This window comes from Sciurus carolinensis, chromosome 5, assembly GCF_902686445.1.
Source record: "Sciurus carolinensis chromosome 5, mSciCar1.2, whole genome shotgun sequence".
NCBI lineage: Eukaryota > Metazoa > Chordata > Mammalia > Rodentia > Sciuridae > Sciurus > Sciurus carolinensis.
The window spans coordinates 120,273,009-120,288,758 of record NC_062217.1 but is presented as its reverse complement, the minus strand read 5'-3'; the positions used below and the strand labels follow the sequence as shown (position 1 = coordinate 120,288,758).

The 15,750-nt window shown below is 36.5% G+C and overlaps 1 protein-coding gene across 1 annotated transcript in view; it reads left to right on the top strand.

Annotated features, from left to right (window-relative positions):
• Positions 1 to 15,750, top strand: part of Slc25a16 (solute carrier family 25 member 16) — a 42,077-nt gene that overhangs the window by 4,098 nt on the left and 22,229 nt on the right. The window contains 2 exon segments of the mRNA XM_047553825.1: positions 3,695 to 3,787; positions 14,376 to 14,509. Of these exon segments, the coding sequence (XP_047409781.1) occupies positions 3,695 to 3,787; positions 14,376 to 14,509 (227 nt within the window).

Sequence of the window (15,750 nt, the reverse complement as noted above, 5' to 3'; positions counted from 1 at the left end):
AGGGTCTTGCTAAGTTTCCCAGACTGGCCTTTAATTTAGACTCCTTCTGCCTCAGCCTCTCTAGTAGCTGGGATTACAGGTGTGTACCATCATGCTCCCGTTCCTTTTTACTGAAGAATAATATTTTATTGTATAGGTGTACTATGGTTTCCTTTTTTCTTTTTTCTTTTTTCTTTTTTGAGATAGTTTCTTTGAAGACAGACCAGGCTGGTCTCAAATTCCTGTGATCCTCCCACCTCAGCTTCCCAGGTCCTGGAAACTAGAGGTGTGCCACTGTGCCTAGCCACATCTGTCGATGAAAATTTGATTTCTTTCTGGTTTTCATCTATCTGACTTAGGAGACTATGAAAAGCAGCACACAGGTCTTTATGTGGGTTTTGTCCCCTGGATGTTCTGTACTCCTGAGATATACTCCCACCTGCTAGATTTGTTTTTCCTTCGGCAAACTGATAGGAAGAGACTCCTTGGTCTTAAGAATATCATATGTTTAACTTTTTTAAAAAACATTTTTATTAGTTATAGATGGACACAATACCTTTATTTTATCCATTTATGTGGTGCTGAGGATCGAACCCAGTGCCTCACAAGTGCTAGGCAAGCGTGTACTACTGAGCCACAATTGCAACCCAGTTTAACTTTTTTTAATACACATTTCACAATTCATAAAAAGACAGGAATCAGCATGTTTACATCCTTTCACTCTTTGATAGTATGAAAAATCACAATCATCTTCAGTAAGGTTGGAAGAAAAAGGAAGCCAGGAGTGGCGGCACATCCCAGCTACTCAAGAGGCTTAAGCAGGGAAGCTCTCTTGAGCCCAGGACTTTGAGGCAGCTGCTCCTAGGCCAGGCTGGCTCCAGCTGGAAACCTCTGTACTTTTGGCTGGCGCAGTGGAGGAAAGGGCTCCAGAAGATTCCATGAACCTTGGGAACTAGCCCTTAACTTTTAGTTTTTTAATTTATAATATTTGCAGTGCTGGGGATTAAATGCATAGCCTCATACATGCTAGACAAATGCTCCACCGGTGAGTTACATCCTCTGACTGTACTTCACTTTATAAGAAATTGCCAGTTCTGGGCAATGTCGTGCACACTTGTAGTCCCAGCAGTTTCCTGAGGCTGAGACAGGAGGATTGCGAGTTTGAGGCCAGCCTCAGCAATTTAGCGAGGCCCTAAGCAACTTAGTGCAATCTTGTCTCAAAAATAAAAAGGGCTGGGGCTATAGCTTAGTGGTAAAGTACCCCTGGTTTAATCCCCAGTACTAAAAGATAAATAAATAAATAATAAAGAATCCCAGCTATTTGGAAGACTGAGGCATAAGGATGGCAAGTTGAAGGCCAACCTTGACAGTTTAAAGAGACCCTATCTTTAAAAAAAAAAAAAAAATATATACACACACACACACACACACACACACACACACACACACACACATATATATAAGGGGCTAGAGATGTAACTCAGTGGTAGAGTGTTCCTGGGTTCAATCCCCAGTACCAAAAAACAAAACAAAACAAACAATAAACTGCTAAATTATTTTCCAAAGTGTGTTTCATTTTTTTATTCCCACTGCCTTGTCAGTACTTGTTTTGTATTTTTAGGGTGTCTATGTATGTTTTTCATTTTAACAAGCGTTTAGTGTTATCTAATTGTGGTATTTTAAATTCTCATTTTTTTTTTTTTAAAGAAAATGATGCTGAGCATATTTTTATTGACTGTCTGTGTTTCTTTTAAATTTCTGTTCAGATTTTTTGGGAGGTATGAGTTTGAAGGTGGTATAGAAGTTTCACATCTGAGTGTATGAGGAATACTGTTAGGCAAGTTATTTAACGTCCTGTGCCTTGTTTTTTTTTTTTTTTTTTTTTTTTAGGTGCTGGGGATCGAACCCAGGGCCTTGTGCTTGCATGGCAAGCACTCTGCGGACTGAGCTATCTCCCCAGCCCCTGTGCCTTGGTTTTCCCATCCTTAAAACAGAATAATTCCACCTACCTTAAATTTCTTAGGCTAGTGCCTGGTACAAAGTAAACACCAAGTATTTGTTAACTGTTACAAAGTAAACACTAAGTATTTTTTAACTGTTATGGTTAGCAGTGCTTTGGGCAAATCTCGTTTGTTGCTCAATCTTTTTTTCTTTCTTTCTTCTTCTTCTTCTTTTTTTTTTGGGGGGGGGGGGGTGTGCTTCTACCACTGAACTATACCCCTAGCCTAGCTGCTTTCTCTTACAAGAAGGATAAAAGCAGCTGGGCACAGTGGTGTACTCCTGTAATCTCAGCTACTCTGGAGGTTGAGGCAGGAGGATATCAAGTTCAAGATCAGCCTTGGCTATTCTGGGGGAGACTTTGTCTCAAAATGAAAATAAAAAGGGGAGATCAGTGGTAGAGTACCCCTGGGTCAATTCCTAGTACTGGAAAAATAAATAAATAAAAGGATGGTGGTGCTGGCAATATAGTATAGCACAGTGATAGAGTGCTTGCCTAGTATGTACAAGGTCCTATATTTGATCCCCAGCACTGCAAAAAAAAAAAAAAAAAAGAGGTAAAAATAGAGGTAACTAACTCAATGGACTCAATGGACTCTTGGGTTGTTGATTTAAGCTCTGAAGTAGTATGAAATCAAGATAATATTAAAGGAAACTACTTATTGAATACATTCTAAATAACTTCATTATATGGTTAATCATACATGATTGAAAAGATAATAATGTATTATAAAATAATATGAAGCCAAATAAAACCTGATGCAAATGATTTTTAGTTTATCCTCAATTTGGGGTGGCCATGCCTGCTATTTCCATTAGTTCAAATAAGAAAAATTTCATATAAATACTTATAAGTGGGTATACTATAGTACAAATATACATTATATTTTTGGATATCTCAAATGGTGGGTTTTAATGTTAGTTACATGCTGAGCTGTTAAGTACAGGGTATAAACTTTATGATTTTATGTGCCAGACCCTGTGTGGTCTTTGGTGATGTAGCAGTGAAGGAGATCCACAACATTCTTGTCTTCTTGTACCTTCTGAAATACATATTAGATGATGAAGAGTTTATTTAACTCATAAAGATACCAAAAGACTTTTTGTTCACCTTTTATAATAGTAACAACTCATTTTATTGAGTGCTTCTACAATATAGGTAAAGTATTGTAGAAAAGTCCTCATATGCTCATTTTTGAAGCATTCTATGCTGAATAGTCAGTTTCATTCTAACCAGTGCTAAAGCCCATGTAGGCACTTTACTCTGTTTTCATCCACATATATGGCCAGTGGCACATGGTAGGAATGAAATACATATTTGCTGAATGTATAAATGAATGACTGCTTTTATGGGTAAAAGTTGGTTGTCTCAATGAAGAACTCATCTAAGAAGAAATGGTTGTTGGAAACAAAACCTTGCAGTTCGGTAAATACCTTCAAGTGTTAGTCTCCTCAACTACATTTTAGCAAAATTCCCTGTGTTCACCAGGCACTAGAGGCTGATTTATACTCCCAAAACTTATTTTTAAATCTGACATTCTCAATTATTAAATTACAGGGAATGGGGGCCAACCATCTGCATATCTCTGCTGCTGGGAAGTTCTATCCTTGGAGACCAAATTAAAGATCAGTGGGGTTTGCTGGTTGGACAAATAATGATTTCCCTGTAGAAAGAAATGATATGTAATTTATTTCTGACCTTTTAAACAATTTTTAGGTATTGCTGGATGCTGTGCCAAAACAACAGTTGCTCCTTTGGATCGAGTAAAAGTTTTATTACAAGCTCACAATCACCATTACAAGCATTTAGGTGAGTTAATAGATGCTAAAGATGAAAGTGAATAAAAAATTATCCATCTGCTTGCTGGTTTCCCATTGTAAATTTTAATGGAAAGAGGCAGAAAGGGGAATTCAAATTTGGTGGTAAATTTTATAAAGTTATGTCTCTTATTCATTTTAATCTGATCATTTGTAATAGTGGTTATATATATTTATCATTTTAGGGTACTGATTTTCCAAGCCAAAATCTTGGAATCATGGAAGTAAGTACAATTTTTATTGGGATCAATGAGTTATATACTTCACAGATACACATAATAGCTCAGCCTGATTTATATATATATATGTTTTTTTGTTTTTGTTTTTGTTTTTGGTACCAGGGTTGAACTCAGGGGCACTCAATCTCTGAGCCATATCTCCAGCCCTATTTTGTATTTTATTTAGAGACAGGACTCACTGAGTTGTTTAGCACTTCGCTTTTGCGGATTCTGGCCTTGAACTCAAGATCCTCCTGGGCTGGGGATATAGCTCAGTTGGTAGTGAGCTGCTGGGATCATAGGTATAGGCCACCATGCCCATCTTAGATATAATTTTTTTTTTTTTTTTTTTTTGACGGTGCTGGGGATTGAACCCACGGCCTTGTGCTTACAATGCAAGCACTCTACCAACTGAGCTATCTCCCCAGCCCCTAGATATAATTTTTAATAAATGTAAAACTGAAATAATTACTCCTTTAAATACTTAAACAGGCCAGAGTTAGGGGGCCAGTGATGCACACTTGTAATCCCAGCTACTCAGAAAGCTGAGGTCAAAGGATCACAAGTTAAAGGCCTGGGCAATTTAGAGAGATCCTATCTCAAAATAAAATAAAAAAGACTGAGGATGTAGCTCAGTGGTAAGCACTTTCCTAGCATGTGTAAGGTCCTGACTACATAGGAGAAAAAATGAAACAAGCCTTCTAGAAATCTTAGAATTTCTAGAAGTTTTCCAAGATTGCAAGTGGAAATTGTTGTAATTAGTTTCAGATAACCTTGCTTTGTTAAGAAAATATCAAGACTTTAGATGTTCCTCACAAACATAAAATTCAGTCATTTAATTAGCATAGAATTCTAAGAATAGAAGTAAGAATTTTCGACAATTTTTTTTTTTTTTTTCCCTTAATGTGGTACTGGGGATTGAACCCAGGCCCTCAAACATGTTAAGAACACACTCTGTTATTGAACTACATCCTAATTCAAGAATTTTTTATCGTTTTTTTGGAGAGCATTTTTGTAATATACATGAAAAGTCTTAACATTGACATTGCAAGTCCATTTGTAGAAAGTTATTTTAAAGAACTAATAAGAAAATACGGTTAAGGCTTCTATGTGAGGATCCAAGTATTTTATGGGATAGGACTGGTCAGTTGGTACTAAGCTATAGTTAGGAGTAAGAAGTTCTAGTGTGGTATTGCATAGTAAAGTAACTATGAATAACAATTATGTACTGTATATCTCAAAAAACTAGAAGAGAGGATTTTGAATTCTTTCACTGTGACTTGAGCAAATAGATATATTTGACCTGATTGAAATATTACGTGTGTATGTGTGTATATGTATTTGTATATGTATGTATATAAATATTGTTACCTCATTAATATATATAATTTTTATTTTTTTGTACTAAAGATTGAACCCAGGATGCTCTACCACTGAGCTACATCCCCAGTCCTTTTTATTTTAATTAGTTTATTTGATATGTATGTATGTATATATGTACTAGGGCACTCTACCTCTAACCTATGTCCCCAGCCCTTATTTTATTTTTGAGATGGGGTCTCTCTAATTCGCCCAGGCTGGCCTGGAACCTATTGTTCTCCTGACACAGAATCCTGAGTTGCTGGGATAATAGGAGTGTACCATTGCACCTGGCCTTAGTTCTTTTTATTTTCTATTTTGAGACAAGGTTTTCCTAAATTGCTGAGACTGGGGCTGGGGTTGTGGCTTAGTGGAGCACTTGCCTAGCATGTGTGAGGCCTTGGATTTCATCCTCAGCACTGTATATAAATAAATGAATAAAATAAAGGTCCATCAACATCTAAAAATACATTTAAAAAATTGCTGAGACTGATCTGGACTTGGAACCCTCCTGTCTCAACCTCTGGATTTATTGGGATTACAGATATGGGTCACTGTGCTCCTCAGCCCTTTTTAAATTTTGTGACAGTTTCCCTAATTTGCCCAGGCTGGCTTTGAGCTTGTTTTTTGTTTTCATTTTATTTTTGTGATACTAAGGAATGAACCCAGGGGTGCTGAGGTACACCTTCTGCCCATTTTGTTTTGTTTTGAAACAGGGTCTGGCTAAATTGCCCAAGCTGGCCTTGAATTTATGATCCTCCTGTCTCAATTTCCTGAGTTGCTGGGATTATAATGGGCCCATTTGTTTTTATTTATCAGTTTTAAAAATGAAAAAGAAAGATGATAATGGAACTGAAAATTTTCTATCACCTGGTGAGTGACATTGAAGTATCCTGAGTGCAATGCATTACTCAGGTGTTGGTGGTGATGCTGGTGCACACAAACCTGCTGTACTGCCTATAATAGAAAATTGTAACATATACAATTTTATACAGTGCATAAAATTTGATCATTATAATAAATGATCAAATTGTTGATTTTTGTAAAGCATTGTTATTATTTGCAGTGCTAGGAATTGAACCCAGTTGTGCTCTGTTACTGATTTTTTTTTTTTTTTTTTTTTATGATACTGGAGATTGAATCTAGGGGTGCTTTACCACTGAACTACATCCCCAGACCTATTTATTTATTTATTTACTTATTATAATTTTGTACTGGGGATTGAACCCATGGTGCTTTACCACTGAACTACAGTCCCAGCCTTTTTATTTTTTTATTATTTTTTTGGTACGGGGGATTGAACCCAGGAGTGGTGAGCCACATCTTTAGCCCCCCCCCCCTTTTTTTTTTAAATTTTGAAACAGGGTTTTACTAAGTTTCTTAGGGCTTCACTGATTTGCTGAGGCTAGCCTTGAACCTGAGATCCTCTTGACTCTCTTCCCAAGTTGCTGGGATTACAGACATGTGCCACCATGCCTGGACCTTTTTAGTTTTTATTTCGAGACAGGTCTCACTAAGTTGCTTAGGACCTTGCTAAATTGCTGAGGCCCAGTTCCTGATTTTAAATATTGATACAGGTGGCTAGGGTTGTAGCTCAGTGGCAGAGCACTTGCCTGATACATGTGAGGCACTGGGTTCAATCCTCAGCACCACATATAAATAAATAAATAAAGGTATTTTGCCTATCCACAACTAAAAATAATTTTAAAAAAATATTGATACAGGGCTAACATTGAACTTAGTTTCTACTAAGCATTCTGAGTGACTGAGATTACAGGTGTGTGTACCATGCCTGTTTTTTTTTAAAAAGCATCATTTATATATTTAAAAAATTTCTAAACAACCCAAAATGTTTCAGAATAGGGAATTAGCAAAATAAGTTTTAGTTTATTCATGTTATAGACTGTTTTGCACTCAGAAAAAATTTATGAAAACCAGTTGTGGTGGTGCCCATGTGTAATCCCAATGGCCAGGAGGCTGAGGCAGTAGGATTGAGAGTTTGAAGCCAGCCTCATCAACTTAGCAAGCACAAGGCCCTGGGTTCAAATCCCCAGCACCGCAAAAAAAAAAAAAAAAAAAAAAAAAAACAGGATATTAGGGGCTGCGGTTCTAACTCAGTGACAGAGTGCTTGCTTGGTATGTGTGAGGTACTGGGTTTGATCCTTAGCACCACATGAAAATAAAATAAAAGCATGATGTCCATCTACAACTACAAAAAAAAAAAATTAAAAGAAAAGAATACTAATTAACTGGAAATAATTCATAATGCCATAGTAAAATGAAAAAGAATATTGTAAGTGGTTTAATTATGTTGTATTATATAAATAAACATTTGTTTAGACAAAGTCTAGATGAATGAACTTTAATATTAAATGGTTAATTTTGAGTGAGGTACAAAAAAGTTTTGTTTTTTTTAAACTCATATGTAATACATGTTAACATGTGTGTGTTGGTTTGTTTTCAGATGTGTAATCATTAGATTACATATTCACATTAGATTTCACGCTCTACAGAGCTGCATACCATGGGTTACAGTGTACTCTACAAGGCATGCAAAGTATGAAGTGAAATTCCTGGAGTGTAATTGTGAACCAGTGATACAGTATTTAGAGTGTTTTTTTTTTTTTTTTTTTTTTTTTTTTTTTAAATACTGGGATTTGAACCCAGGGGTACTCTACTACTAAGCTATATCCCCATCCCTTTTTATGTATTTATTTTTATTTTGAGGCAGGGTCTTGCTAAGTTGCCCCAGCTGGACTCACACTTAAACTTGTAATCCTCCTACCTTAGTCTCCCAAGTAGCTGAAATTACAGGTGTGTGACTAAGTGCTTAGCAATTAATTTCATTTCTAAAAATAGTTTTAGGGCCTGATGCCATGGCCTACCTCTAATCCCAGCTATTCAGAATGCTGAGGCAGGAAAATCATAAGTTCCAGGCCTGCCTGGGCAACTCAGCGAGACCCTGTCTCAAAGAGTTGGGCCAGGTGGTACACACCTGTATTCCCAACAACTTGGGAGGCTAAGGCCAGTCTTAGCAATTTAATTAGGCCCTCAGAAACTTAGTGAGACTCTGTTTTAAAATAAACAATTTTGCCAGGTGCGGTGGCACTTACCTATAATCCCAGTGACTGAGGAGGCTGAGGAAGGAGAATTGCAAGTTCAAAGCCTGCCTCAGAAACTTAGCAAGGCCCTAAGCAAGTTAGTGATACCCTGTCTCAATATAAAAAATAAAAGGACTGAAGATGTGACTTAGTGGTAAAGCCCCCCTGGGTTAAATCCCAGTGCTAAATAAATAAAAAGGACTGGAGATGTAACTCAGTGGTAAAGTACCCCTAGGTTCAATACTCAATACCAGAATGAATGAATGAATGAATGAATGAATGAATAAATAAATGTATGTTCTGAGGATGTAGCTCAGTGGTACAGTGCCACCACTTTCAATCCCTAGTACAAATAAATAGATAAATAAAGGTTTTAAGCATTTTATTCTAGGTTGTCTCTCTCCCCTTTAGATGTATAAGATAGTTATTCAAAATTTCATTTTGAAAATATTTACCCTTTTTAATTGTTGCATATAATTGTACATATTTATGGGGTATCATTCTTTTAAATTTTAATTTATTTATTAAATTTTTAAATTTTGTGGCACTGGGGATTGAACTCAGGACCTAGTACATGATTGGCAAGTGCTGTACTACTAAGCTATACCCCAGACCTTTTTAAAAATTTTATTAAGATAGCCTTGCTAACCATTATGGAAAACAGTATGGAGATTCCTCAGGAAACTTGGAATAGAACCACCATTTGACCCAGCTATCCCACTTCTCAGTTTATACCCAAAGTACTTAAAATCAGTATATTACAGTGATGCAGTCACATCAGTGTTTATAGCAGCTCAATTCAGAATAGCTAAACGTTGGAACCAACCTAGGTGCCTTCCAACAGATGAATGGGTAAAGAAAGTGTGGTACATATACATAATGGACTATTACTCAGCCTTAAAGAAGAATGAAATTATGGCATTTGCCAGTAAATGGGTGGAGTTGGAGAATATCATGCTAAGCAAAATAAGCCAATCCCCAACAAACAAAGGCTGAACGTTTTCTCTGATATGAGGATGCTAATTCACAATGGGATTGGGTGGGGGTTAAGGAAGAATAGAGTTACTTTATTTTTTTTTAAGTTGACGTAGATATTATTTTATTTTTTAATTTTTTAGAGTTACTTTAAATTAGGTAGTGGGGAGTGAAGGGAGGGGAGAGGGGTATAGGGGTAGGAAGGATAGTAGAATGAATCAGATATTACCCTATGTCCATATATAACTATATGATCCATGGGGTTCTATGTCATGTGTAACCAGATGAATGAGAAATTATGCTCCATTAAATATGATGTATCAAAGTACATTCTACTGTCATATATAACTAATTAAAGCAAATTTTAAAAATAAAAAAAAAAAAAGGAAAGGGAAAAAAAAAAGGATAGCCTTGCTAATTTGCCTCGACTGGCCTTGGACTTGAGACCCTCCTGCCTAGCCTCCTGAGTCACTGGAATTACATGTTTGTATCACGTTTGGAGGACTAAACCTAGGAGTGTTCTACTACTGAACTACGTCCCTGCAGCCCTGTTTATTTGTCTGAATGTATACTATTTTCACAAGGTTCATAATTTATAAAATATAAAAGCAAAACATTTCCTTTTCTTGTTACAATTTAAAATTAAGCAGTTTTATAAGTCTTTTTCATTTCCTTCCAGAGCTAATATATACATATGCAAGCATGTACATAGATTTTACCAAATATTAGTTTACTCTAATCCTTGCTTGATAAAGTAACTAAAAATACAGAGAAGGATTAAATAATGAGCATTCTTTTTTATTTTTATTTTTTATGGTAATGGCAATTGAACCAGAGGTACTTTATCTCTGAGCTACATACCTATCCCTTTTTTAGGTTTTTTTTTTTTTTTTTGCGGTGCTGGGGTTGAACCCAGGGCCTTGTGCTTGCAAGGCAAGCACCCTACCGACTGAGCTACCTCCCCAGCCCCCCTTTTTAGGTTTTGAGACAGAGTCTTCTTGTATTGCCCAGGCCACCCTCCCAAGTTGCTGGGATGACAGGTGTGGTATTATACATGGCACAGAACTTTGATATAACAGATATATAAGGAACTTCACATCCTGTTGAGAATGCATATTCTTTTCAAACATGTTTATAACACTTGCAAAAATGAGTCCAGCATTATAAAGAAATAATTCACTTTCCAAAGTAAAAGTAGGACAGTCAGGCACAGTGTTGCACTGTGCACAGAGTTGTACAGTGACTCAAGAGGCTAAGGCAAGAGGATTGCAAGTTCTAGGTCAACCTCAGCAATTTGGTGACACTCTGTCTCAAAAATAAAAAATAAAAAGGACTGGGCTTGTAGCTCAGTGGTAGAGTGCCCTGGATTCGATCTCCAATACAAATAAAACAAAACAAAAACCTATAGCCTATAAATTGAAGGAGAAAAATTATATAATTAACAGGTATTAATTTGGAAAGGTTCAATGTCCACTTTTTTGTCTATTAACTTGGCTTGACCTATTAATTTTTTCTTGTAAAAAGGATGATTAGATATGGCCATTTAATAATTTGAGGATTCTTGGCTTTTAATAGAAGAATTTGATTCATCTAGATTTTGTATGTGATTATTGATTTATTTATTCACTCACTATGTTATTTTCTGTCCTGTGTGTGTGTGTGTGTGTGTGTGTGTGTGTGTGTTTTGGCAAGATTAAGCCCAGGGCTTCACACATGCTAGGCAAGACCTCTATCACTGGCTACTTCCCCAGCCAAATATTGCACTTTTTCTCTTCTCTTCTCTTTCTCTTTCTCTTCTCCTCTTCTCTTCTTGGGATTGAACCCAGGAATGCTTTACCATTAAACCATATCCCCAGTCGTATTTATTTTTTATTTTGACACAGGCTTTTGCTAAGTTGCTTAGGGCCTCACTAAATTGCTGAGGCTGGCCTTGAATTTGTGATCTTCCTGTCTCAGCCTCCTGAGTTGCTAGGATTACAGGCATGTGCCCTTATGCCTGGCTGTGCTTTCTTGTATCCTGTCCTCTTCATCTTCCTTCCCTAGTCTTCATTTACTAGATTTCTGATTTTGAAACTACTATATTTACTTCCCTTTTAATAATGGTTTCTCTTTTTTTTTTTTGGGGTGCTAGGAATTGAACCCAGGGCCTTGTGCTTACAAGGCAAGCACTCTACCGACTGAGCTATCTCCCCAGCCCCAATGGTTTCTCTTAAAATGTTTAACAAAATATATGTGACAATCATCAGGTTTTAAAGAATAATATAATAAACATACGCAGACCTGCCACAGAGTTTTAGAAATAATACTATCAGTTATTTTTATATGTAGTTGAAACCTCTTCTGTATTTCTGCACCTTATAAACTTTTCTGTCCCTAACAGGTAGCCATTATTCTAAAGTTAACTCACCTTTAAATTGTTACAAACACTTTTGAATCAAATTAAACAAGGGTTAGCTGGATTTGGTAGCATATACATATAATCTCAGTGACTCAGGAGGATCATAAGTTTGAGATCAGCATTGGCGATGTGAGTCTCAAAAAATTTAACCACGACACCCTGTGTTCAATCCTCAGTATCAGGGAAAAAAAACAATTAAACTTTAAGTCTTAACTTTTGTCCCCTGTTCCATAGAGAAGAGATTTTTTTTTTTTTTCCAGTTTTGGGGACCAAATCCAGGGTCTGGTGCATGCTAGGTGAGTTCTCTATTGCTGAGTTACACCCTGAAACCTTTTTTTTTTTTTTTTTTTAATTTATTTTGAGACGGGGTCTTGCTAAGATTCCTAGGCTGAGCTGGTACCTGTGGAATCTCCTGCCTTGACCTTCAGAGTAACTCGGATTACAGGCCTATATCACCATACCCGTTTAAGAGGTCTTTAACAGAATTCTTTGTAATAGAACATTAATCTACTTAGATAGCTACCTATTAAAAAATAGCTTTTTGGGATATATCATTTCTTTGATGTTGAATATCATTTTAATTATTGGAAAGGACTCTGAAGGTTACTTAAAATCTACTATTAGAAATGAGCCTAGTTATTGACTTATATATGTTTATATATATATTTTTTTTTCTTTTTTTGCGGTACTGGGGATTGAACCCAGGGACTTGTGCTTGCAAGGCAAGCACTCTACCAACTGAGCTATCTCCTCAGCCCTGTTTATTTTTTCACATTAGAAAGGTAATGTGCTTGGGGCTGGGGTTGTAGCTCAGTGGTGGAGCACTTGCCTTGTATGAGTGAGGCCCTGGGTTTGATCCTCAGCACCACATAAAAACAAGTAAATAAAATAAAAGTTAAACTATTAAAAAAAGAAAGGTAATGTGCTAATATAGTAGGCACAAGGTTTGAGAAGGAAGGCACATCTTGTGTAATAGTGTCAAAACCCAATTATCATATGTATGGTATAGAAATATGAAAGGATTTTATTATTATATTTGATGAAACTTTTTTTTTTCTTGTACAGGAGATTGAACCCAGGGGCTGTAAACCACTAAACCACATTCCCAGCCCCCTAATATGTATATATATATATTTATTTATTTTTATTTTTTATTTTTAGTGGGGCTGGGGATTTGAACCCAGGGCCTTGTGCTTGCAAGGCAAGCACTCTATCAACTGAGCTATATCCCAACCCGATATTTTATTTAGAGACAGGGTCTTGCTGAGTTGCTTAGGGCCTCAATAAGTTGCTGAGGCTGGCATTGAACTAATGATCCTCCTGCCTCAGCCTCCTGAGCTGCTGGCATGTGCCACTGCACCCAGCTTGATGAAACTTTTTTTTTTTTTTTTTTTGCGGAACTGGGGATCAAACTCAGGGCCTTGTGCTTGCAAGGCAAGCATTCTACCAGCTGAGCTATCTCCCCAGCCCTTGATGAAACTTTTGATTGAAAAATTTGGAAGGGAATCTGAACAACATCTCTTTTTTTTTTTTTTTTTTTTTTGGTACCAGATATTGAACTTAAGGGCATTTAACCACTGAGCCACATCCCTAGCTCTCCAACTTTTTAAAAAAATTTTGAAGCAGATTCTCATTGAGTTGCTGAGGGCCTTGTTAAATTGCTGAGGCTGGCTTTGAATTTGTGATCCTCCTGCCTCAGCCTCCAGAGTTGCTGGAATTATAGGTGTGCACTATCATGACTGGCAGAACTCCAACTTTTGTTTGTCAGTATTTCTAATTAAAATATTCTAATAATGAAAAATTGCCCCACATTTAAATAATTTTAATAGATAGGATTTTTGTTTTCTTCTTTTTCTCCTTCCCCCTCTCCTCCCTCTCCCCTCCCCTCCCCCTCCCTTCCCCTTCTTCCTCCTTCCTCTCCTTCTCCTAGAACTTGCTAGAGATCAAGGCATTCACTATACCACGGAGCTACATCCTCAGTCCTTATTTGTGTGTGTGTGTGTGTGTGTGTGTGTGTGTGTGTGCTGGGATTCAAACCCAGGGCCTCACTCATGCTAAGCATACACTGTCACTGAACTATAATCCCAGTCCCAGTAGATCATCTTATTATTTGCTTGTTTTATTTAATAGCTCCTCACATAAACAAACAACGCACATGTATCTGGGTCAGTCTTCATCTTTTTGTAGTCAGTCATCTTCAGTGCAATTTCTGGATTTTAATCTTTTATTAATCTTTTTTAGATTTTTAGATTGCTGTGGTTCAATTTAATTTTCAATAATTTATTATAATTTGTAGCTGTTCTTGCTATAGTTGGCTTTATATTTTTACATGATGTATACTTATTTATATAATTGAGATATATTTTAAGTATCTATGTTATATAGAAATTACCATTATGTATTCCTTAGTGAGCAAAATTATTTCATGAATGATGGCTTAGTCCTGTCTATCAATGACTATCATGAAAACAAATTTAGATAATTTTCCATTTTAATAGTATTTTTCTTCTGAAATCTTTCTAAAAATAGGAGTATTTTCTGCATTGCGTGCTGTTCCCCGAAAGGAAGGATACCTTGGATTGTATAAAGGAAATGGTGCAATGATGATTCGAATCTTTCCCTATGGTGCAATCCAGTTTATGGCATTTGAGCATTATAAAACGGTAGTTGAATTTTCCTCTTTCTCTTTAGTGTCATTGAATATCATACTTACTTGCCAAGCATTTACTTTGAATTTCATTTTTTTTTTTTTTTTTGTGATGCTGGGGATAGAACCCAGGGCCTTACATATGCTAGTACTTTGAAGTGTGTACTTTTTTATTTTTTGGTGCATTGTAAGCTAGTGCTCTATTACTGAACTTCACCTCTAGCCCATTAATTTTAAATTTACTTTGGATAAATGAATAAAGTAGTGCCTTTTATAAGGAATAAGATTTGATATTTTTAAATATAACTTGGTTTTAGATTTACCTATTCCATAGTTGTTAGTCATTTATGAATACATTTTTTTTTTTAAGGTACCAGAGATCGAACTCAGGGACACTTGATCACTGAGCCATATGACTAGCCTATTTTGTATTTTATTTAGAGACAGGGTTTCACTGAGTTGCTTAGTGCCTGAGGCTGGCTTTAAATTTATAATCCTCCTGTTTCAGTTCCCCAAACTGCTGGGATTACAGGTGTGCACTACCGTGTCCGGCAGAATGCATTCTTTATGTTCATAATTATGAAGAAATGTTAAAGTATCTTTCAAAAAGACATAGTTATACACACCTGTAATCCCAGCTACTTGGGAGGCTGACATAGGAAGATTGCAAATTGGAGGCCACTCTGGCCAATTTAGCAATACATTGTCTCAAAATAAAAAATAAAAAAGGATGGGGGATGTAGCTCAGTGGCAAAGCACCCCTGGGTTTAATTTCTCAGTAAGAGATAGATAGATAGATAGATAGATAGATAGATAGATAGATAGAGCAAGCGAGCTAGGGATGTAGCTCATTGGTTGAGTGTCCCTGAGTTCAATCCAATACCACAAAAATAAGTAAATAAGAAAGGTTAGACATGGTGGCACATGCTTGTAATCCCAGCGGTTTAGAAGGCTGAGGCAGGGGGATTACATGATCAAAGACAGCCTCAGCCACTTAGGGAGGCCCTAATCAATTTAGTGAGACCCTGTCTCAAAATAAAAAGGGCTGAGGATATGCTCAGTGGTTAAAGTTTGTCTCCTCAAACATTATTTTAACATTAAAAAGGGTTAAATTGATTACATTTCAAATGGTATTTATCTTTTTTTTCCTGTGTTGAGGATCAAATCTGAGCCTCTACATGCTAGGCAAAAACTCTGCCAGTGAACTAATTATTTTACCCTAAGTTTTGTGTTACTAGTAAAGTCCTCTATTCCTGA